Source organism: Cervus canadensis, chromosome 6, assembly GCF_019320065.1.
Source record: "Cervus canadensis isolate Bull #8, Minnesota chromosome 6, ASM1932006v1, whole genome shotgun sequence".
In the NCBI taxonomy this organism is placed as follows: Eukaryota; Metazoa; Chordata; class Mammalia; order Artiodactyla; family Cervidae; genus Cervus; species Cervus canadensis.
In genome coordinates, this window is record NC_057391.1 from 20564226 (window position 1) to 20587407 (window position 23182).

At 53.4% G+C, this 23182-nt stretch overlaps 1 protein-coding gene across 1 annotated transcript; it reads right to left on the reverse strand.

Annotated features, from left to right (window-relative positions):
- Positions 1–11148: 11148 nt before the first annotated feature.
- Positions 11149–21514, reverse strand: MMP14 (matrix metallopeptidase 14). The gene is made up of 10 exons (XM_043471212.1): positions 21144–21514; positions 17078–17226; positions 16688–16810; positions 16038–16345; positions 15327–15488; positions 14882–15042; positions 14361–14499; positions 14087–14237; positions 13508–13623; positions 11149–13138 (listed from the first exon to the last, which is right to left on the reverse strand). The coding sequence occupies exons 1-10, from the start codon at positions 21246–21248 to the stop codon at positions 12804–12806; spliced, it is 1749 nt and encodes a 582-aa protein (XP_043327147.1). The 5' UTR covers positions 21249–21514; the 3' UTR covers positions 11149–12803.
- Between the last annotated feature and the right edge of the window lie 1668 nt (positions 21515–23182).

The window sequence follows — 23182 nt, forward strand, 5'->3', positions numbered from 1 at the left end:
TCTAGGAAGTGCTTCATACCTGCTAGCAATTATTATTAGTCACAAGAGATATTTCTAATTTATGTGAGCTTGGGGTTGCTGATTTCCTGTGGCACTTACAGGTAATAGATAGTTTTTGAGCTTTTTTGTACATTTCAGCACAGATCTAAGCACTTTTCAAGTATTTCCTCTTTTAATCCAGGTGGCCATAGTGGTAAAAAACCCTCCTGCCAGTTCAGGAGCCATAAGAAATGTGGATTCGATCCCTAGGTTGGGAAGATCCCCTGGAGGAGGGCATGACAACCCACTCCAGTATTCTTTCCTGGAGAATCCGTTTGGACAGAGGAGCCGGGTGGGCTACGGTTCATAGAGTCGCACAGAGTCCTACACGACTGAAACAACTTAGAACATACACATAGTCTTGTGAGGTACTTATTATTGTTACTCCCATGTTACAAGTAAGGAAACTCTGGCACAGACAGGTTTAATATTGCCCAAGACCGTGGATCTAGTAAATGCTGAAACAAGGGTTTGAACCTAGTGTACATTCAGAACCTCTCTACAAATGGTACAAACAGTTTTCTGTTTGTGACATTTGTAGTTGACATCAGTTTTGATGTATTCAAAACTGAGGCCTCAGCAGGGCCTGAAGCCGTAAAGGTGGCCATAAAAAGGCCCTTCTTCCACTTGGATCTTGGTCCCATGCCAAGGAACTTGGCTCCTTGATCTCTCTATGCTCCCTACTGCAACCCTTGGGATTATGATAGGTGAAATTGAACCCTAAATGTGGGAGGATGGTATTGAAGAGCCAGAAGCAGGGCAAAGAGGCTGGGGAAATTAAAAATATTTAAGTTGTGAAAGTGATCATGGAAGTTTTAGTTCAATGCTGGCTGTGTTCTCTATGTTGGGTACTTGGCAGATGCCTGGAACTTGTAAGACTTCACTTTAACATCAAGGAGCTTACAGTCTAGTTGAAAAGAAAGGTCAGACACATAAATTTAAAGTCAGACAGCCATGGTAAGTACCCATGGAGGTGGACTTGTGGGGAGTTTAGAAGTTAATTTAGAAGTGAAACAGGAAAAGTGATGGTGAGATGGGTAGAGTTTTAAGGGGCAAGAGGAGGAGGAGGAAGAGAGACCACTGGTCTGCGATACTGAATAAACTAAGAGTTGAAAAAAAAAATCAAGATCTAGGCTGTTGGAAGCAGTCATCATCATAAAGAAAGAAATGGCACCAATTAGAACAAACTTTCACTCTGTATAAATATTTATTAGAGTGTCTTCCAAGTGCAAGGCCCTGTGCTAGCCACGAGGATTAATGTTTAAGAGTGAATTTGAGCCAAAAGAAGATGAGAAGAAATTAAAGAGAACCTAGGTGCTTATAATGAGTTTAAGCTTTAATTTGTTTAGTGAGCTGAAGTGTTCAGGCCCGTATAAATCCCCATAGATCATCAAGTACATTTAGAAATGGATCTTTGTGGGGAGGGAGATGGGAGGGGGGTTCAGGATGGAGGAACACATGTATACCCATTGCTGATTCATGTCAATGTATGGTAAAAACCACTACAATATTGTAAAGTAATTAGCCTCCAATTAAAATAAATTAATTAATTTAAGAAATAAGAGAAAAAATAAAAATAAAAAGAAATAAGAAAATAAGAAAAAATTACAAAAAAAGAAATGGGTCTTTGAAGATGTTCTTGGAATACTTTGAGAAATTGTGAAAAATAGTGGAAGTACTGAAAAATGGGCAGATTTCTGGTTTTCAAGATGACAGTATCTAACTTTGAAAGAGTACTCACCATATGCTTGGCACTGTTCTCATCACTGCGCATATATCACCTCATTTAATCTTCACTACATCTCCAGGAAGTAGGTGTTATTTTTGTCCTCATTTTGTCCTCATTTCCTCAATTGAGGAAACTGAGTCACATATAGTCATAAACTAAGCAAGTCATTAGATAACTTGCTGAAGATCAAACTACTAGCATGTGCAGCAGCCAAGATGCTCAGGTCTGAATGTTTGTGCCCCTCCCCCTCCCCATTCATATGTTGATATCCTACCCTCCGATGATGATAGTGGACATCTTGGAGATCAAACCAGTCAATCCTAAAGGAAACCAGTCCTAAATATTCATTGGAAGAACTGATGCTGAAGCTGAAGCTCCAGTACTTTGGCCACCTGATGCAAAGAATTGACTCATTGGAAAAGACCTTGATGCTGGGAAAGATTGAAGAAGGAGGAGAAGGGGATGACAAAGGATGATATGGTTGGATGACATCACCAACTCGATAGACATGAGTTTGAGCAAAGCCCGGAAGTTGGTGATAGACAGGGAAGCCTGGCATGCTGCAGTCCATGGGGTCGCAAAGAGTCAGACACGACTGAGTGACTGAACTGAACTGAACTGAACTGAAAGATGATAGTATTAGGGGTGGGGCTTTGGGGGATGCTTTGTTCCTAAGGTGGAGCCCTCAGAGTGGAACTAGTAAGAAAGGCTCTAGAGAGATCATTAGCCCTTTCCATCATGTGATGAAGTCCTGGCTGTGACAGAATGTCCAGAAAGCACTGGCTGTGAACCAGGAAGACAGCCCTCACCAGAAGGTGACTATGCTGGCACCTTGATCTTGGTCTTCTCAATCTCCAGAACTGTGAGCAATAAATTTCGGTTATTTATAAGCTACTTCGTTGGTTGTATTTTGTTATAGTGGCCTAAGACCAAAACTTGGTACTACAAAGCTGGGATGCTGCTGTGACAAGTTCATAAGAATGTGGAAGCAGCTTTAGAACTGTGTGATGGGCAGAGAATGGGAGACTGTAGGTGCATGCTAGAGAAAGCCTATATTGCCATAAATGGACTGTTAAAGGTGATTATTATGAGAGCTCAGAAAAGAAAAGCTATTGAGAGAGCCTCAATCCCTCAGAGCATACCTAAGTGAACAGAATGTTGGTGGAAATATGGATGTTAAAGGTTGTTCTGATGGGTCTCAGATGGAGATGAGGAACACATGTTGGAAACCGGAGGAAAGACGATCTTTTATAAACAGGCAAAGAGCTTGGTTGAATTGTGCTGTGTCCTAGTGTTTGGTGAAAGGTATTAATAGAACTTGTGAGGAATGAAATTAGATATTTGGCTGAAGAAATTTCTAAGCAAAGTGTTGAAGAAGCATCCTGGTTTCTCTTGGATGCTTATAGTAAAAGATAAAAATGATTTAAAGGTGCAGTTGTTTATCAAATAGGATTCAGAACTTAAAAATTTGGAAAATTCTTATCATTATCTAACATAGTATATTTTACTCATTTATCATGTTTGTTCCCTGCTCACTCACAAGAATATAAGATCCATAGAGGAGACTTCCCTGGTGGTCCAGTGGTTAAGAATCTGCTTTGCAATGCAGGGGACACGGGTTTGATCCTTGGTCAGGGAGCTAAGATCCCATGTGCCACAAAGCAATTAAGCCCGTGCCACAACTATAGAATCCTCCATGTGCCAAAATGGAAGATCCTTCATGACACCACAAAGATCCTGGACACAACCAAATAAATATGTTTTAAAAAGAAAGAATTCTTAAAAAAAAAAAAAAGTAAGTTCCACAGGGGGTAAGGGCCTATTCATTTACTGGTGAATCCCCAGTGCCAAAAGCAATGTCTGGCATAAAACAAATACTCAATAAATGTTTGTTGAATGAATAAATGAGTGAGTCGTGACTGCCAATCGTAGGCATCACATAGGTTATGTCTTTTAATCCACTCAACTACCCTTTGAGTTATTAACCCCATTTTAAAGATGAGGAAATTGATGCTCAGGGAAGATATATAACGTGCTGAGGGTCACCTGACCAGTAAGTCATAAAGGTTGGATCCTAACCAGGATTATGTCACTCCAGAGTCCTTGTCCTAACTGCTGTGTGGTACCACTTCTCTATGAAGCCATGCTTTTAAAGACTGATTGGTGATAGGAATGGTGAGGGGGGGTCTCTAAGCCACTTCGTGTGAAAGCTGTTTATGGGACGAGGAAGGCTTTTCACCTATAAAAGCTTAACTTCAGTGAGCGTTTGTATATATGAAAACTACACACAAATATTTGAAGAGCTGTAGTGTGGAACAAGAATTTGTTTATTCTGTACAGTCTGAAGGGCAGAAACTGGAATTAACAGAACAAATAAAGACAGTCCCTGATCAAGGTACAGAAGCTGAGGGCACAGGGAGGGTTGAGGCAGAGGGACACAAGTCCTGGGCTTTCAGGACTCCTTGGCAACAGTGTGCTTCATGAACTGTAGGGTGGCAGAACTTCTCAGAAGACAGGGGCGTAGGAGCTTCTTGAAGTAAGCCATGTTAAATGTTGATACAAGGCCAAAGAAAGGGAAAGCAGAGAATAGGCCTGGGGTTAGAAGAAAGGGGTCATCATGAGGGCCTTTTAGGGAGAAGTTTCAGTATATTCCTGGTTGGGATGCAGACGCAGAGGTTGGGTTAAAAAGCAAGGACAAGGGGGACTTCCCTGGTGGTCCAGTGGTTAAGACTCAATGCTTCCAATGCAAGGGGTGTGGGTTAGATCCCGGTTCGGGGGACTAAGATCTCATGAGCCACTAAGATGTCACATGCCACACAGCCAAAAAATTAAAGAAAGAAAGAAAGAAATGACTGGGGAAAGAATGCAGACAGCTTTTGGAAAACTTTGGCTTGAGAGAAAAGGGGAAAATGAGAAAAATCATTCAAGACCGCGGCAGAATCCAGGAGAGCTTTTCAAGATGGGGAAACCTCTATGTTAAAGACTCTACCATATGGTGTCAGGAGCAAGTTTCCTTGTGCTTTGGAAAAAATGAGATGCAGGCTTGGGGACACCCCTTGGAGGTTTGAGAGAAACCTCAATCATGTCCATTTAGAGGGCCTCTGGCATATTAAAAAGTTTAAAAACTAAGATTGTTTTGAAAATGTTTGGTGTATTTTAAATGCTTATATTTAACAAATGAAAATTTTTTAGCATAAACAGACAATAATAGAGTGATATTCGCAATATACCTCCAGGCATTTTTGAACTACAAAATTTAAGACTTTTGTCATTGTAAGACCGGGAGTAAAGGAGTCTCCTGGTCCCAGAGTGTGGATGACTTTGGAAGGATGGGTGCAGGTCAGGAACCCCCCTAGAAGGCTTGGGCATGACCTCTGAAAGCCTCAGACAAGTGGCACAGAAATGTCCCACTCTAAGATACAGGAGTCGCAGAGGCCCGCTTGCCTTGGCCAGAGGTGGTTCTGTCCTAGCATCCTGAAATCCAGGAGTGTAGCTCCACCTGCCGCTGACCTGAAGAGCCCAGGGTCCAGGCATCCTGGAGGGGTCAGTGCCTGAGGCGTCCACAGGAGGGCAGTGTGGCAACTCGGAGGCCAGGACCCCAGTGCCCCTTTCACTTCCTCTATCAGGCACCCTCTCCTGCAACCCCTCCCCTCCCCTCTTCCTTCCTGGAGTTATTCCAGGGCTGTTTCACCAACCCCCATAAAGGGGCAGACGACGGAAACTCTTGACTTTTCCCTCTCTGCAGCTGGAAGACTAAGGCTTGTCATCCTGTTGCGCCCACAGTCCCACCCGTTTAAGTACAGGTGTCCTGGGTGGAAGTGTGGAAAGTGCAAAGGGAGAAGGGACAGGCCGGCGGTATCCTTGGCCCTGAGTGTGGCAGGCTTTGCCTCCGCCTCTCAGTTCTCCGGGCTTGGTTTGCAGTGCCAACACCTAGCACGAGGGGGCGCTACCACCCTGCAAACCCTGCCCAGCCGGTCTCCAGCAGTTTGAGCTGCTCCCAGCCTGAGAGGATGGGGTGGGCGTTCCTCTGGTCCCCTTCTCCAGCTTTCCTCCCTCCAGAATTTATGGGCAGTTTTGTGCAGGCGTGAGGTAGTTGGGAGGACCTCTGGAGCACAGGCCAGTAGAGTGGAGAAGAGACTCTGAGGACACCTGGGATGAAGATTAGAGGGATGAAAGAAAGAGAGACCTTCCTGCTGGTGCTCCAGGGTCCTGGTGCTGGCTGTCCTGAGTGTGCAGCCTAGAGGATTGGTATTTCCAGAAGAGCTGGGCTGACACAACCCAATACCAATCATCCTCCGATTAAGGGCACTCTGTGGGGTTAGGGCTTCCCTGGTGGCTCAGATAGTAAAAAATCTGCCTGCAATGCAGGAGGACCTGGGTTCAATCCCTGGACTGGGAAGATCCCCTGGAGGAGGGCATGGCAACCCACTCCAGTATTCTTGCCTGGAGAATCCACCTGGACAGAAGAGCCTGGCGGGCTACAGTCTATGGGTTGCAAAGAGTCGGACATGACTGAGTGACTAAGCCCAGCAGTGGGTAGGGTTGGCACATGAGGAGGTCTATAGGGACAGAGCAGCTGTTCTGGAGTTATGAATCTCTTCCCTCAATACAGTTTCTTTCTTTTTTGAACCTTTTAAAGATTGAGGTGAATATAAAAAAAATTAAAAAAAAATAAAATAAAGATTGAAGTGAAATATACAGTAAAATTTTTAAAAATGTAATAAACTTAAGTGTATATAGCTCAATGGTTTTTTAACCTATATATTTACTGTGTCACATACTTTTTGCACATGTATAGAATACTTATGTATTCACAACTACAGCTGTTTTCTAAAAAATATATATTTATTGAAAACTTATTTTGTATTGCATGTGCATGTTAGTTACTCAGTCTTGTCCGACTCTTCGAGACCCCATGGACTATATAGCCCATCAGGCTCCTCTGTCCATAGAATTCTCCAGGCAAGAATGCTGAAGTGGGTTGCCATTCCCTTCTCCAGAGGATCTTCCTGACTCGTGGATCAAATCTGGGTCTCCTGCATTGCAGGCAGATTGTTTGCACCGGGACACCATTTTATATCGGGGTATAGCCAGTTAACAATGTTGTAATAGTTTCAAGTGCACGGCAAAGGGACTCAGCCATACATATACAGTATTTATTTATTTGTCTGTGCTGGGTCTTCGTTTCAGCACACGGGGTCTTTAGTTGTGGCATGCAGGATATAGTTCACTGACCAGGGATCAAACCTTGGCCCCCTGTACTGGGAGCATGTAGTCTTAGCCCTGGGACCACCAGGGAAGTCCGTATCTACAGCTGTTTATGTATGTACATCAGAGCTCTCACTGGTAATTCAAGTCAGCAAACTTTTATTAAGAGGGGCTCTTGTGTACCCAGCACCATCCTACTCTTTTCTAAGGAAGTGAGAACAGAATGTTTGTTTGGTGGCTGTGATGGGATCAGTGGTGTTACGAATCTTAGTTATTCCTCCACAGAGAAGGGAATGGCTGGCTGTATGATCTACCCGCAGTGCCCGTATTCTTGGAATCCAAAATGGGATGAATTGTCTGTGTCTGAATATACAAACTCATGGAACCTCAGGAAGATACTGTGGGACCCAGGGTATTGGGTCAGGGCAGCCACGCTCCCAGCACAGAGCCAGGCACAGAGTGGCCAAGGAGAGTGTTTTGAGGCATTGATCTTGCTCGCTGGCCTGGTGCTACATGTCTCTGGAAGCTGGGCTCAGGGTGACGTCTTTGACCACAGGCTGGATCAAAATGAGCTGGAGCCTGCCGCGTGTGTGTGAATCTGCTGGGCCCTTCCGAGGCCCCCGTCTTTCCCCTGCTTTGTGGTCAGCCTGGCCTTGCCCTGCCCAGACCCCATCCTGCCCCAGAGCAGGGAAGTGGCCCTAGCGGGAAATCAAGTGAGGGTGCAGGAAGTGATCCATGGTGAGGCAGCTTCCAGACCTGGCCGGGTCCCTGAGTCAATGAGCTGCATCAGGCTAAGGAAGTGCTTCCTTCAAGTCACTACAGTGTGGTCACCTCTTCTTTCCCCTCTGGCCCCTCCCTATCCAGGTGTGAGTCTTTGGGAGCAGGAAACTGGTCTTTTCCTGCCTAAGCCACAAAGTCCCATTGGAGTGAGGGAACCTGGGGAGACCTGGCCTTAGTCTGGAGGCAGAAAATCTGCTCCCTTGGGGTGTGGTGACAGCCCCGGGCCTGGGGTGCCCAGTCCTGTTGTGGAACCGCAGGGTCCAGGTCTGGTGAGGGATCGGGGAGGACAGAGGGGGCTGGGCCTGGCTGGGGAAGGCTGGCCTGGAAGGCACCCAGCCACGGCCCTGGGCCAGGGTGGAAAATATGTGTGTGAGCTCATTTGGAAGGTGGCTTCTGGCCAGTCAGGCCTGCCTCCTTTCCAAGCCCTGGCTGCTCAGCCCCCTCGAAGAAGGCTGCCTCTGGGTCTCCCTGGTCTCCCAAGACTGTCTGAGGGAGGCAGGCAGAGATTTGGGGGGTGGGTTTGGTGGGGCTATGGGGAGCACAGAACAATGGAGCAACCTCCCCTGGGGTTTCCCTGGAGCCTCAGGGTATGGGAACCACCCTGAAGGCCTCCTCCTCCCCCTCCTCCCCCGAGGCCCCTGCCTCAGACTTTGACCACCCTCATCCCTCCCACACCTGCAGCACAGGAGCTTGGGGAAGTGTGGGTTTGATCTATCTCTGGGTCAGAAAGAGCCCCTGGAGCAGGAAATGGCAACCTGCTCCAGTATTCTTACATAGAGAATCCCGTGGACTGAAGGGGGCTGAAGTTCATGGGGTCACAGTGAGTCAGACACGACTGAAGTGACTTAGCACACACACGTCCCTCCCCTAGCTGCTGCCTTTGCCCCTTTCAGTTCCTCTGGCTTCTCAGCGCTATGCCTCTTCCATTCCATCAGAATATCTGTTCTTGCCCCTAAGGAGGAAGGTGACTCCTGGCCAAGCAGATTCCTGAGGAACAGCCCTTCTCCCCTGTGCCCCTGTGACATAGCACAGCACACAAGCACACATATGCTGACAGATTCCATGCTGACAGAATCTGCCATGCCCGTGCCCGGCTACGTGGGGGTTCACACTGGAAGGGTCACCAAACAGACATGGTTAGAATCTGCTTGTATAGGAAAAAAATGTCAGACAGGCCCTGGTTTTGGACTACCAAGCTGGGAGCTTGAGCACATCTTATCTGGGCCTCAGTTTCCACATCTGTAAAATGGGGGCAATGTCAGTGCCTGTGTCCTTGAGCGTTGCGAGGACCTCAGCAGGCATTAGTTTCCCACCACCTCCCTTTAGCTGGAAGAGGAAGTGGGGATACAGAGTAAAGAGAGGACTGGGAAGTCCGTCAGATTGTGGGGAGATGGGGGCTGGTGGGGGGGAGGAGCAACACAGCTGCCAGATTGTGTGTGGGGGTCACTCTGCTCAGTCCCCGCTCCTCTAGAGAGCTCAGCTCCTCTTAGGGCTTCCCGTCTCTATTCCATACCGGGGACCCAGCGCCTGGCTGGCAGCCTTGGAGGCATAGGCCCAGATGGTGGCAGGAACCCCCAGGAGGGAGGCGATGCCAAGGGTGTCCGTGGCTCCCCCTGGAAACATGTGGGATGCTGTGGTGGGCAGAGTGTAGCCTGCATTCTGTGTTTGCCCCCAGTCCAGTCTCCCGAGAGCCCGCTTCCCTGGGTTTTGCCCAAACCTCCTTGCAGATTCCCCTTGGCTCCCTCCTGGCTGCTCTCACTCACATGCGCTGCTTTCGAATAAAGGAACTTGGAACCATAGAAACTGGGTCAGGCCCAATGGACAAAGCAGGGTAGGGCCAGTGAAGGCAGTGTCTGCAGGTCTCTCGGGAGCCACGGGGCCTCTGGTCTCCCCTCACCAAGCCTGACCTGATGGTTCCCTCAGCTGGGGCCGGGTGGGGTCCCCAGCCACCTCACTGGGCTGGATCCCTCAGACCCAAGGCACGTCAGAAGCACGGGACTTGCGGCCTCCACCCTGCAATTCTCCCTGCTTGCGAAGCCTCTTCCCCCTCTTCCCCCTTTGTCTCTGGTCCTCCATTCCATCCCCTTGGCTTCAGAGAGCATCTTGTGATTCCAGAATCAGGGCCAAACAATTTCCTCGTGATGGGGAAACCACAGTCCAGCCACGGGAGCCCCAGGCTCCCCCCGCTCTTCCCTCTGGCAGTCCCCCTCCCCGTGCGCCTCCGCTGGCTCCAGCTGTGTTTTGCAGAACTCCCTCTGGATAACATCTGTAATTGCCTCCAGATGTGAGCCACAAAAACACAAAGGGGCCATGAGCTCATCTTTGAGCTCCTTGCCACACGCATGGGCCCCACTGCCCCCAGACGCCCCTGACTTCTCAGGGTCCCCATCCCCTCCGGTGAGGGTGGCAGGGAGGTGGTATCCAACTCCACGGAGACGCACAGGCCGTGCCAAACAGCTGTTGGCAGGAGAGGCGCAGGAGGCCAGGCGTAGGGTCAGGGTTCCTGGCTGGCAGGAAGGTGGGGTACCCCTTCTGCCAAAGCAATCACACCCGCCAGCCCTGAATAGCAGCTGGATAGAACGCCTGGCCTAGGTGGGGCCAGGGCTCTTGGAGGCAGGCCGTGGAGGGGGCCTGGGCTGGAGCCCGGGGAGGGCCGGGCTGAGGCAGGAAGGGAAGGAGGGAAGAATGAGCACTGCTCCCTTTCAGCTGAGCTGACTCAGCAGCTGATTCTTCCCTCCAGGCTGCATTGGTGGAAGGGTGGGTCGACAGCCTGGGAACCCCGTTTGGGGCATCAGTTTCTAGGGAAAGAGGAAACAAAGCCTTGCCGTTGTTCTGCCCTTCCTACCTGACCATCCTGCCTCTCCTGGGCAACTGGGGTGAGGCTGTGGGGCAACCTTCTCCCTTCCTGTCTTTTTCTTCTGCCCCTGCAGGGGAGCCCTGGGCCTGGCAGAGGCTGAGGTCCTGAGGGCTGGGGAGAAGGGCCTGCCCCTGAGCCTTAGGCTGACTGTGACACGGGGATCCCCCAGCAACCAGCACGAGGCCTGAGGAAAGAGGGTCTGTGGCTGGGTCACACGACAGGGTAACGCAATTTAGGAAGATTTTCCGAGTAGCCTCAGCTTGGCCACTTCCTCTTGCCTTTGTAGTCCTGGGCCTCAGAGGCCAGGTTGGGATACAGTAGCTTTAGCTGGCCTCTGTGGACCGCTCCCCTGCCCCCCAAAAGCATGCCCGCCTCCCCCCAGCTATGGCGCCTGCATCCCTTTCGTCCACTGAGAATAAACATATTCCTTTATGAAAAATACCAAAACCCCGCCTCACGGAAAACACTGCAGGGCCCCCCTGCTTTCCATTCCCCTGCAGCCGCATCCCAGGCACACAAACTGCAGCCACACAAAGAATGTGAAACACTGTTTATTCTTTGTGGAAAGGTTGAACAAGGTCAAAAATGTCCTTAGAGGGCAATGACCCAGCCCCGCCCTGCAGGTTCCTGGGGTCCGATGCCTCTGCCCCCCACCCCCACCCCACCCCATGCCCCTTGTTAACAAAAAGGAACGATTTGAAGGGAATTCATATATAATAATTATAATAAAAATATACATTAAACAAAACAAAAACCCCAAACAAGACAACTTTAGCCGAACTGCCAGCACCGTTCACCCCACTTCTCCCACCCCCCTGCCCCCCAACCCCTGACATCCCTTTCCTCTCCCTGCCCCCACAGGGCCTCTCACTCTCCCAAGTCTCTGGTACCATGACCACCCTCGGTGGCCGAAGGAGACTTCAGATGGGTGGGCTGGGTGGGAGTGGGGGCAGGACACCTGTAGCAAGGGCTGAGTGGCGGGGGGCATCGGGAAGTGAGGGGCTAACCTGACAGAAACGCCCAGGCCGGTGCCCCTTTGCAGAAGATGGCTGAGGCAGGCTGATCCTCAGCGCCGTAACTAGGTGGCTGCTCTCATAAAAGTCCCGAGTCACCGATCCCCGACGGGCCCCCTCTCTGCTCCCTGCCTTGCCCTCCATGCTGTCTGATTGAAGCCAGGGCACCCAAACAGGAGCAGGTGTGACTTTCTCAAGCCCTTCCTGAGAGCGCCAATGAAAAGTGCCCTCCCCCGGGTACCACAGCCCACCCTGTGGCGTCCCTGCCTGGCGCTCAGCCATCGACTCCTGCTGCGCCTCCCTGGTTCGCCTTTTGCTCCTGCCCCGTCCCCTGCCCCTGCGCCCCTACCCCAGCTGCCTGCATTATAAGCGAGGTTCTTTCTCTGTGGCCTCCAGGCTCACGCCCGGGGCTCCTGGGCCCCCACCCTGGTGGCTGCACCCCTGGTCTCAGCTCTTCCAACCTTGACTTCCCCATCCAAAGCTAACGTTGGGGAGGGTAGGGCTGTCGAGGGTTTCTGCAGCCCCTGTTTAGTCCTAATGGCTCAGGCTCCTTCTGTGGAAGTTCTCAGGGGCCGGTGGGGCAGAGGCAGATGTTTGTGGAAAGGACTGGCCCTCGCTGAGTTTTCCTCCCAAGGTCTTAGGGTGGCTGTGCAACCCACGCTCTCACTCAGGGTCTCCTCCCACCACAACAGGATTAGATTTCTTTTAGCCAGAGGGAGTGGTGGGAGGCTGCCAATTGGGTCCACCTGGGGGCTGAAGTGCCCAGAGCCTCCTGAGGTCAGAGTTCAGAGGTTAAAGGTATGTCAGGGAATGGAAAAGGGGCAGATGACCCCATGTGACCTTTACCAGCGAGGTCTGAGGGTCCTGCCTTCAAGTGCAGAGCCCAGACATTCAGATGGGGCTGAACACACACCAAGCCATGGGGGCCCCTGAGGGGCAGGGGCTGGGAGGGCGGCCCCTGCTCAGTCCCCTGGGGGGGGGGGGGACCCATCTAGGGAAGAAGCAATGCCAGCGTGGAGGGTGGGAGAGGCCAGTCATGGGACAGAGAAGAAGGGAGGCGGGGAGTGCTGGGGATGGGGCTCGGGACGGGTGGGAGCAGCCCACCCACCACCATCTGCTGCCACTGGCCTTCAGAGGCAAAGTCCTCGTGGTAGGAGTGGGCGGGCGGCCGTGGGGGTCAGACCTTGTCCAGCAGGGAGCGCTGGCAATAGAGCAGTCGCTTGGGGGTCCCGTGACGTCTGAAGAAGAAGACGGCGAGGCCCACGGCCAGCACCAGCAGCAGCAGCAGCACGGGGAGCACCACCGCGGCCGCGCTCACCGCCCCGCCGCCTTCCTCGTCCACCTCGATGATGATCACCTCCGTCTCCTCCTCAGTCCCCTCGTCCGGCTGGCCCCCCGACGACGGGCAGCCCATCCAGTCCCGCAGGGCTGACTTGGGGTAGCCCGGCTCAACCTTCAGCTTCTGGTTGTTGAATTTCCAGTATTTGTTCCCCTTGTAGAAGTAAGTGAAGACTGCAGGGTCAGCAAGAGGGTGGCGTGGAAGCCGCGAGGTGGACGTGGTGTCCGGAGAAGAGCCAAAGAGAAGCAGCAGAGTGGAAGAAAACTGTTAAGTGTGTGAGCCCGCTGAGTTCCTCTCCTGACCCTTCTGAGCACCCGTCTCCTCAGCTCTGAAGCCAGGTGACTATAGCACCAGGCTGAGAGTGGGGCAGATAGAAGGGTCTGAAGCGCAGGAAGCACCTAGGGCCCAGCACGTGGCAAGGGCTCCCCGGTTCTCAGCATCATCCATTTTCTAACACCCAACACCCTCGGTCTTTCGTCCTGCTCGTCCTTAACTCCCCGTTCCTGTCCTCCCTTCACCCACACCTCCCGTGCCCCTCTCACCTTCGTCGCTGCCCATGAACGACCCTCTGGGAGACTCAGGGATTCCTTCCCAGACCTTGATGTTTTTGGGGTACTCGCTTTCCACTATCCTGAGCTCCTCGTTGAAACGGTAGTACCTAGGGGAGAGGTGGGGAAAGGAAGCGGTTTGACGCTGGGCACATCCTCCGAGGGGAGTGACCTGGGACTGAATTCACCAGTGAGCAAAGGGTGGGGGGACAGGGGTTTTGACTAATGAGGGCCTGCAGCTGAAGGCAGCGGAAGCTGGGGGTGGAAGGGAGGGCCCAGGCTGCAAGGAGCCACCAGCAGCCCTTAATGACAGTGCCTGGCAGCTGGGGCGGAGGCATGGTGCTGGGGGCAGGAGGCGTCAAATGACCAGGTCTAAAATGATGGTGACCGGGTCATATCCCACTCAGTCAGCACCCAGTGGAGGCTGCCTCTTGCTAGGCAACAGCGGAGGTTCAGCCAGTGCCTTCTTCAGGGAGACATCTCGGGGGGCAAGTAGGTCTTCCACTAGAACTGAGGGAATCTGGTGGTGGTGTGTGACGAGGAAGGCCTGCGGTCAAGGGGCTGAGGTCTTACTTGTTTCCTCGGAAGAAATAGGTCTTTCCGTTGGGCATCCAGAAGAGAGCAGCATCAATCCTGTCAGTAGGCAGTCCTCGGCCCAGCTCCTTAATGTGCTTGGGGTAGCCAGGCTCCAGGGAAGCTTCGTCAAACACCCAGTGCTTATCTCCTGGGGTGGGGTGGGGAGGGCAGGATCTCATTCCACCTGGGGTCTTTGGAGGAGTCAAGTGGAACATGCTCCTCCAGGGAGACCTGCCCCGCACCCCAAGACTATGGCAGAATGTCTGGTTACCTTTGAAGAAGACAAACTTGCCATCCTTCCTCTCATAGGCAGTGTTGATGGATGCAGGTAGGCCCCGCCAGAATTGGCCGATGGGCATGGGGTATCCATCCATCACCTGGTTTTTCCTCACGCGCCAGAACCAACGCTCCTGGGAGGCAGTTCATTCAGTCTTTAGCTTTGTCCTCCAGCTCAGGCCCCAAAGCTCCCCCACTGCCTCAGTTTTATTTTGATTTCCCTGGTGGCTCAGACGGTAAAGCGTCTGCCTACAATGCGGGAAACCCAGGTTCAATCCCTGGGTTGGGAAGATCTCCTGGAGAAGGAAATGGCAACCCACTCCAGTATTCTTGCCTGGAAAACCCCAAGGATGGAGGAGCCTGGTAGGCTGCAGTTCATGGGGTCGGGTCGCAAAGAGTCGGACACGACTGAGCGACTTCACTTTCACAGTGTTTGTCCTCCTGCTTCTGTGCCCACCCTGCCACCCGGTTATAGAGCCCTTTTGTCCCCCACACCAGCCCACATCTTCCTCTTACCTTGAAGACAAACATCTCCCCTCGAAGCATGGCCACGGTGTCAAAGTTCCCGTCACAGATGTTGGGCCCGTAGGTGGGATTTTTGGGCTTATCAGGGACGGAAGGCCTGGAGGTGGTCCTGGGTTGAGGGGGCATCTTGGTGGGGAATCCTGACTTACTCCCTGGAACACGAGGGGTACTTCAGACTTTGGCAGAGTAGGAGGAAAGGACAGACACATGGGCAGAAAGCACCTTGAGGGGGGAGACTGAAGCAATCAGCTGGGAAAGGACAGAAAGTGGGGGGTCAAAAGTGGGGGCGATGGAGGTGGAGTCATGGGGCGGGGGTTGGGGGGTGGGGGACGGGAAGACTGTAGGGCATGAGGGAGGGGAACATGCCCAGGCCAGAGAGAGCTGGAGGAGACAAGGAGCAGAAAGAAAGGAGCAGATGTGGGCATAGATTAGTCACCATAAAGTTGCTGGATGCCCCGGCGGTCGTCATCGGGCAGCACGAAGTTCTCTGTGTCCATCCACTGGTAAAAGGGTGCCATGATGGCCGAGGGATCGTTGGAATGCTCAAGGCCCAGGGCATGGCCCAGCTCATGCACAGCCACCAGAAAGATGTCATTCCCTGGAAGGACGGGGCTGGTTATGATGGCAGCCTGGGTCCCTCCCCTGACTCACTGCTTCCCCATCAGAAGTTTCACAGTGAAGCCTGCCTGCCAAATTTTCCACCCGAAGTGAGCAAACCCTGAGTTCCAGCCTCATATTTGGCAGATGAGGCACGAAGCCAGTCAGCAACTCTTCTGGATAGAGGAGAGACTGGCCAGATCCCAGTCCCCGCGAGGGTTGTGTTAAGGGAAGCTGAGGTCCTATCTGGGCCTCAGTTTCTCCCGGGAGCCAGACGTGACATTTGCCTGGAAAAGTGGCTGATGCAGATGCTTCAAAGTCTTTGACTGGGAAGTTAATTATTGGGCGAGAGAAGGGACCAGATGTAAATAGGTCAAAACAGGATTCCTGCTTTCCTTGGAAGTCAGACCAGGAGATCTTTGTGGTTCCCAACAAGCCCTGTGATTTGCGGGGGGGTCTGAGGTTTAAAACGGGGAGGAGGCCAGAGAACCCGCATGCAAACGACTCTTGACTCTCTGAGGGATAAGAGATCCAGGGCTACCTCGCTCACCATTCAGATCCTCATTCCGGACAGTCCAGGGCTCGGCAGAGTCAAAGTGGGTGTCCCCTCCAATGTTGGGGCCTGGGAAGTAGGCATGGGCCAGGAAGCCGCCCTCGCCATCGAAAGGCGTGCTGTCACCATGGAAGCCCTCAGCAAAGAAGATCATGATGTCGGCCTGCTTCTCGTGGCCCTCACGGATGTAGGCATAGGGTACCTCTCGGAAGCGCAGAGGCGTGGCACTCTCCCACACTCGGAATGCCTTGCGGATGGCCTCGAATGTGGCATACTCGCCCACCTTGGGGGTGTAGTTCTGGATGCTGAGGTCCAGCCACGTGGGGAGAGGATGGGAGCGTGTTAGGGGCAAAACTCTCCTTCCCTATACTCTCCCAGGTCTGACTGAGCCGCCCAGCCATCTTTGTCTGACCCGGCGCATCCTGCTGTCTGACGATGCCTCTGCCCCAAGAACTGAGGGCCTTCTGGCCCTGGAATATACCCGCCAGGGACTGCACCTCTCTCCAGGATGGGAGCCATTTTCCTCCCTACTCCCCAGTTTGCTTTGCAGGAACAGGGGTGAGTAGGGGAGGGGGCCTCTGAGTCTCTAAGCATCCCTGGTAGGGAAGGGTAACGTGTGAGAAAGGCCGCTCGCCTGTTGGACTCACCAGAAAGTGATCTCGTTATGCTGCCATTTGAGTCCCTGGATGGCATAGCGCTTCCTTCGAACATTGGCCTTGATTTCAGCCCCAAACTTGTCTGGAACACCACAGCGGGGGCGCCTCATGGCCCTGGGGTGGGTTGGGGTGTGGGGATTGTGGTCAGGAGAGTACATGACAGAACAATGTCGGTCTTCAGAGGAGAGGGGCAGTGTCTGGCCCCAGGGTCAGTGTGGGGAAGAGTCAAGATCCTGAGGTCCGGGTGAACAGGAGAGGGTCAGGATCATCTTGTGGGGATGAGGTACGGGGGTAGGATCAGGCATTCACGTGGCAGCCTCTCTGGTGTTGGGTCATGTGGGTGGGAACTGGGCAGAATTCCTGCTGGGTTCTAGCACTTACTTCATGGTGTCTGCATCAGCCTTGCCTGTCACTCGCAGACCGTAGAACCTCTGCATGGCAGCGATGGCAGCTGAGAGGGACTGGGGTGAGCGCTGTGTGTGGGTCCGCAGGTCTCCAGGGGGCAGGTAGCCATACTGCTGCAGCCAGGCCTGTGGGGAAAGGGGTGTGGCCTGGAGCATCCCCACCTGGCCCAAGGGAGCCCCTGCCTCCTCACGGCACCTGGAACACACGCTTGGCTTGGCGTGGAAAGGGCCGTGAGCTCCCAGCCTGGCTCTGGCAGTGGGTCTGGAAGAACTCCCAGGCTGGACCCAAACTCTGGCCCAGGTCCTAGTATGGCTGATCCTCTTGGAGGGGAGGGGAGCCACAGCTCTGCGCTTTGGCTGTAACTCTTCTGATGGGAGCCCTGGTGGTTTAATTGAGTTCTAGGATGTCTTCTAAGAGTCGAGATCCCTTCCAGCTCTTTCCTCCTCTGTGTCAGTGTTCTTGTAAATACAGCTGAGGCTGGGGTATGTCCCATAGTAGATGGAGAAGGGAGAGGCTGAGGGGGCTCCACTTTGAGGCCTGGCACGAGGTTCTCCTGGGACAGGCATGCCTCCAGGATATACACAGCTCTGAGATCTTTTTGGAAGGAGGGCAGAAAAGAAACTAGGGCTCAGGCTGACTGTTGATAAGAGGAAGCTGGGGTCTTTGGAGGTGGTGGGGATGTGACTAGACAAAGAGCCAGGATCCTGCCACTGTCTCTACCCAGGCAGAATGAGATCGAGGACTTGGGACCTAACATCCCATTTAAGGTTCTCAAAAGAGAGAGTGGGAGATTGAGGTGGTGGTTAGCATTACGGTTAATATTTTATTTAGTACTTTGGTGACTGTTGTTTATTTCAGGTATGATTTGAATTGTTCATAATATAAAGGGTGGCATATTGCCTTAACATAACGTTACATTTTCGGTGTTTGATTGAAAGGTACACACACTGCAAAACCCTGTTGAGGAAAAAGTCAGTTTATTGTAAGACCAATAGAGTGTTTTCTTAAGGTTGAAAAAACTAAATGAGTCAAGTTATACATGGAACATTAACATGCTTAGAGCCTCGATGGGGAGATCCTTCTAACCCTAACTCTAGTCCCTGCTCCAGCTTTGCCTTCTTAAAAGAGTCCAGGGTTGGGGGCTGCAGGTTCCTGGGATAGGAACTTGGAGCAGAGGTGCATCCCCTACTCCAGGTCATTAGGATGGCTCTGCAAGTGGCCCTTCCCCTTGAGGGCCAGGCCTTGGAGATGGAGCAGTGCGCTTGCATTGGGGCTGGGGGTGATTCAGGAGCAGCTGACTGGGGACCTGAGCCCACAGGGGCAAGAATTGCAACATGGTTCTGGGAAGTGATCCCCCAAGGCTGATGACGGGAGTTAGGGATTGAGATGTAAACAACCCAGCTTTTCCTCAGCCAACAGGCCTGGCCAGAACAACCCCAGCACCACCCGCTCTGAGAGCCCCTCCTCGGGGTGGGGGAGGGGGAGCAAAGTTTAACCTCTGGGGAGCAGAGCAGAAGGCTCCTATCCCGGGCTGCTCTCTGGGGAGCTCTAAACCTGCCCTGACCTGTGCTGACTGATGCCACAGCTAGTGCCTGCAGGAGACCTGCTGTGGCCCTGTGCCCAAGTATGCAGGAAACTCCCTCTGCCCCTGGCCTCACCTGTAGGGTAGACACACCCCTGGGCTTATGCCCTCTGTTAGGGGAGCAGCTGCTTCAACTTTGAGAAAAGATGGGAATGGCCCACTGCTGTTGGAGCTGGCAGGAAGATGGAGGTCAGGCCCCGAACCCTCAGCGGGGCAAAGCTCCTAGGGCAGGATGACAGAAGGGAGGGCAGCAGAGAGGTGGGGGAAACCCACATCCAGGAGCTCTGGGATTTGGGATAAATCCCTCATGGCGAAGCCTCTTTCAAGCAGGCAGACAGGTCTGAATATTCACACCCACCCACCCCCACCCTATCCAAATCCAGTAGAGAAAGGTGGGGACTTAGTCAAGAAAGGGACTTTCTGGAGTCAAGAGAGCCGCAAGTCCTGGAAAGGAAGTGCCCCCCATTCCTCTCCTCCTCCCAGGCCTAGGCTCTGAGCAAAGCAAGAACCACAGAGGAGACTATGAGGTCTGAACCACAGAAGAGAGGACTCTTGTGTCTGCGGCCGAGTGGGGGAAGGGCCAAGTGCCAGACTGGCCAAGGGGAGGAGTGCTGTCCGTCCGGAGCTGGTGCAGGACTCCGGAGGTGCTAGAAGGGAGCCGGCCGCCTGAGGCCTGGGCCACCCCAGCTCTCTCTCCCTCCCTCCCGACAGGCCCGGAGAGGGAGCAACTCGGTAGGGTCAGAGAACTCAGTTGGCTGGCTTTGTCTTGAAAATCGAGAGGTGCAAGGTATTCCCCTGGGGGAAGTCAAGGACAGGGAACCCCTTTCCACTCCTGGGCCCACTTCTCTGGCCTAAGCATCCTGGAGAGGAGCTGGAGGGATCTCTGGCTCTTCTGCAGGCCCTGGATTCCAGCCTCTGGGCCTGCTCCTCCCTCCTTCTGCCTCCCACCCCTCCATGGCTCAGAAGCAAACGGTGGTTCTGGCACTGTGACTGCCCATGACCCACTTAAAACACAGCCAAGTCTGCGGCCCCTCCTCTAGGGGACCTAGTGGGGCAGGGGAGGGAAGGAAGGCAGGGCTGGCGAAGTTGGCAGCGGGAAGCCCCCCAGATGCCCAGGCTCCTTTTGTTAGGAGCTCTCCCCTTTAGGCCTCTGATGAAGACTCCAGGCCTGGAAACAGGGTGCCTCCTCCTGGACCGAGTCAGGCTTAGCCCGGGCAGATTTTCGCTCTCCCTGGTCGCCCCCCTTCCGAGGGCCACACTTCTGTCAGCTTCAGATCCCTTCAGGACAGAGAGAGTGTGTTCTTTCTGGAGAGGTTTCCTCCGGGGGTGGGACCAGCGCCGGGACCAGGAGGGAGGAAGCCAAGTCCAGATCCCCTCCCCCTGCTCAGGGGCCCTTCCCTGCCCCTCCCGACCGCACCCAGGCCTTGGCCGAGCTGAGTGGGTTGGGATGGCCCAAAATAAGAAACTGATCAAATCCGTCTCCCACCTTCACCCCAAAATAAAAGAGAGAGAGAGGAAAAACTTTCTCAGACAACTCCCACGCGGCTTCCTCCCGGGCCCGGTGGGCCAGCTTCGGGGAGGAGAAGCGGGGAGCAACCGAGTCAGCGACCTGTGCGGGCGCCCTGGGCCAGGCCCTCACCCCTCTCCCCGTACAAAGCCCCCAAGTCTCCGTGCAATTAACACAAAAAGCAATTAACCAAAAAAGACTAAAGGCGCCGAAGCGGGAGCAGGGCGAGGAGGCGGCGGCCCGGTCGAGCCCCCAGCTCACAAGGAGAGCTTTGTCCGGAAACGCGGGCCAGGGCGCCAGCGCCGTGACCCTCGACGCCAGGGCTGCGGGCCGGGACGCAGAGGGTCCTCTCGGGGAGGCGGGGGTGGGATGGGGGCCGGGGCCGCTCCGCCGTCCACCCCCGACCGCACCTGGCAGCCGATGTGTCCGAAGAGGGTCGGGACCGCCCGGGAGGCGGCGGCGGAGGGCGCAGCGTGGGGGGCCCGGGCCGCGATCCCCCGAGCCTCGCGGCCGGCCGAGCGCCTGCGAGCTGGAAAGCTGAAGGAACAACAAACTAGCACTGGACAAGAAACCAGGACAGCGCGGGCTCTGAGCGGAGTCCAGATATTTATCAGGCTCCCGACCCGTTCCAGAACTGAGCTTAGAGCCCAGGGGAGCTGGGGAGGGGTGCGGAGTGGGCTTCAGCTGGAAAGCTCTTCCAAGGAAAGGAACGGGACAGAAAGTCGGCAGCGCGCAGTGGGGTGGGGGGTGGTTGGAGGAGGCAAAGTCGATGGACTTGAAAGTTTGGAGATGAGGACGGAAAGGAGAGGAAGTGGAAAGGAAGGGGGAACCTGCAGGCCGGAGGAGCCGGCATCCCGAGCGCTCGCCCCTCCGATCCGGGACTGTTCTCTCGGAGACCCCCGGGCTCGCCTCCCCGGGCGCGACTCCGGACAGGGCCGGAGGAGCTCACTTACTTCGGGGCTGAAGCTGCTCTGGGCAGAGCTGAGGGAGGCGAGCGCGGAGGCGAGCGTGAGCACCGGGAGCAGCAGACTGCAGGCGGGTCGTGGGGCGGGAGACATGGTCCGCGACTGTCCGGGCAGCCGGGCCAAGCGGGCTCCGCGGCCGGGCCCAAGCCCTGGGGTCGCGCCGCCACTCCCTCGGGGTGCCTTTGTCTTCCGTAGGCACTGAATTTGGATTCCCAGAGCGCTGTCCACGTGGAGATGAGGGGATCGGTCTTGAAGGCGCCTTTTTGCTCGTCCCCTCTTTCCCGTTTTTTGATCTTTCTTCTGCTTAGTCGGCGAACTGGATTGCGAGCCCTCTCTTGCTCTCTTCTCTGGTCCCTCCCTTCTCCCACAGCCTCCCTCCGCCCCCGCCCCTCTGCCCTCCTTTCCCTGTGCGGACGTGGTTGTTTCAGCCTGAATCCAATTACAGCCAAAAGTCGGGTTAAAAAAAAAAAAAAAAAAAAAAACTCCTAAGTTGCCTTTCTGTGGTGGAGGCTGCCATCTGCAGGGGTTGAGGCCAAGAGCGGGGGGCTTGGGGGGACTCAGGGGACGGGATGTGGGACACTTTTTCCTTCTAAGCATATTTTGGGTGGCTTGATTCCTCTGCTTTCAGCATTTGTTTCACTTCCGTGGGAAGTGCTAGGCTCAGTGGTGGGGCAAACAAGGAGCTCAGTCTGGGATGGTGGTGGTGGGGTCTTCCATGTTCAAGAGGTTTGGGGGCTTGTCTGCTGGGACCTGTGGCTTGACCATATCGAATTTTTTGCCCCTTTATTCTTGACAACCACCTGTCCCTCCCCTGCAGGGGGGTGGAGTGGTGGTGAATGCAACAATAACAAAATGCAACTACCCACTGACAAATCCCACAACATTAGATCTGGGGCTCCTGTCTTTGTAGAAGGACACATGTGCTCCCTTTATTATTGTCTTTTGCTATCTACTGCCCCTTAAACTACAGCGGGAAAGGAGTGCAAGGCCATGGCATCTGGGGGAAGACAAATGAAGTTTGGTAAGATTGCAGAAAAGAGGGGCTAGGAGTCAGGACTATGGGGGTTCCACCTGTACACTGGAAAAGGAGACAGACCCTTAGAGAACATACCCTCCTCCTTCTAGGGCAGCCTAGACTCTGAGAACAAAAGATGGAGGTATGCAGAGAAGGGGGAGGGCCGGCCAGGGCAGGCAGTGGGAAAGGGAGACAGATAAGAGGTTGAGGCCTAGATCTGGAAAAGCAACACAACAGAAGCAGGAAAAGTGTGGGAGACAGAAAAGTCAACCATCAGCAAAATTTAAGATCCAAGAATTGCACTGGTCAGCCAGAGAGGAAGGAGGTAGTGGGGGGTGGGGGTGAAGAGGGGAGGGAAAACAAGGGAAGGAATAAAGGAGGCTGGACAGAAATTATTTCAGGTAGAAAGTTCCATAAATCCTAGAGATCCAGGAACTACATTTTGCAGCAGGAAAATGGAAAAGTCCAGTACTCTGTACTGTAACAGGTCCTTTTCCTCTCAGAATCCATGGGAGGAGCCATGACCAATAAAAGGAAATGTTTCCCGAGGCCTGTGCAGCTAAGGGACTTATGGAAGTAAATGGTGATTACTAGGTGCCCATTACAACAGTGACTGTTTGGGGGCTGAGCACCTCAGGGCTCCCCTACACAAATGGAAGTCGGGAAATCTGGACCTCTCTCCAACCAACCTCTGGAATTCAGTCAGAACCACAGAAATCTCAGAATCCAACTCTTCAGCAGAACATGCAACACCCGCGTTGGCTCTCATGTCCGCCTTCTCAGTGGGAGTATCCTCTAGGGCCATCTATCTGAAGTGTAGGAAAACTGATACTGTTTTCTTGCCAAAAAGTAGATCTCAGCTAGAAAGCCTTTTTCATCAAAATATTTATGAAATGCGTAACTGCATGTGGCCTCAACTGTGTATGGGCTGTTAAAGGCTTGAGTGCCGGGCTAAAACCAGGAAAACTGTTACCCCCTTTTTCATGTTTGCAGAGCAGCTACTACTGCTCAT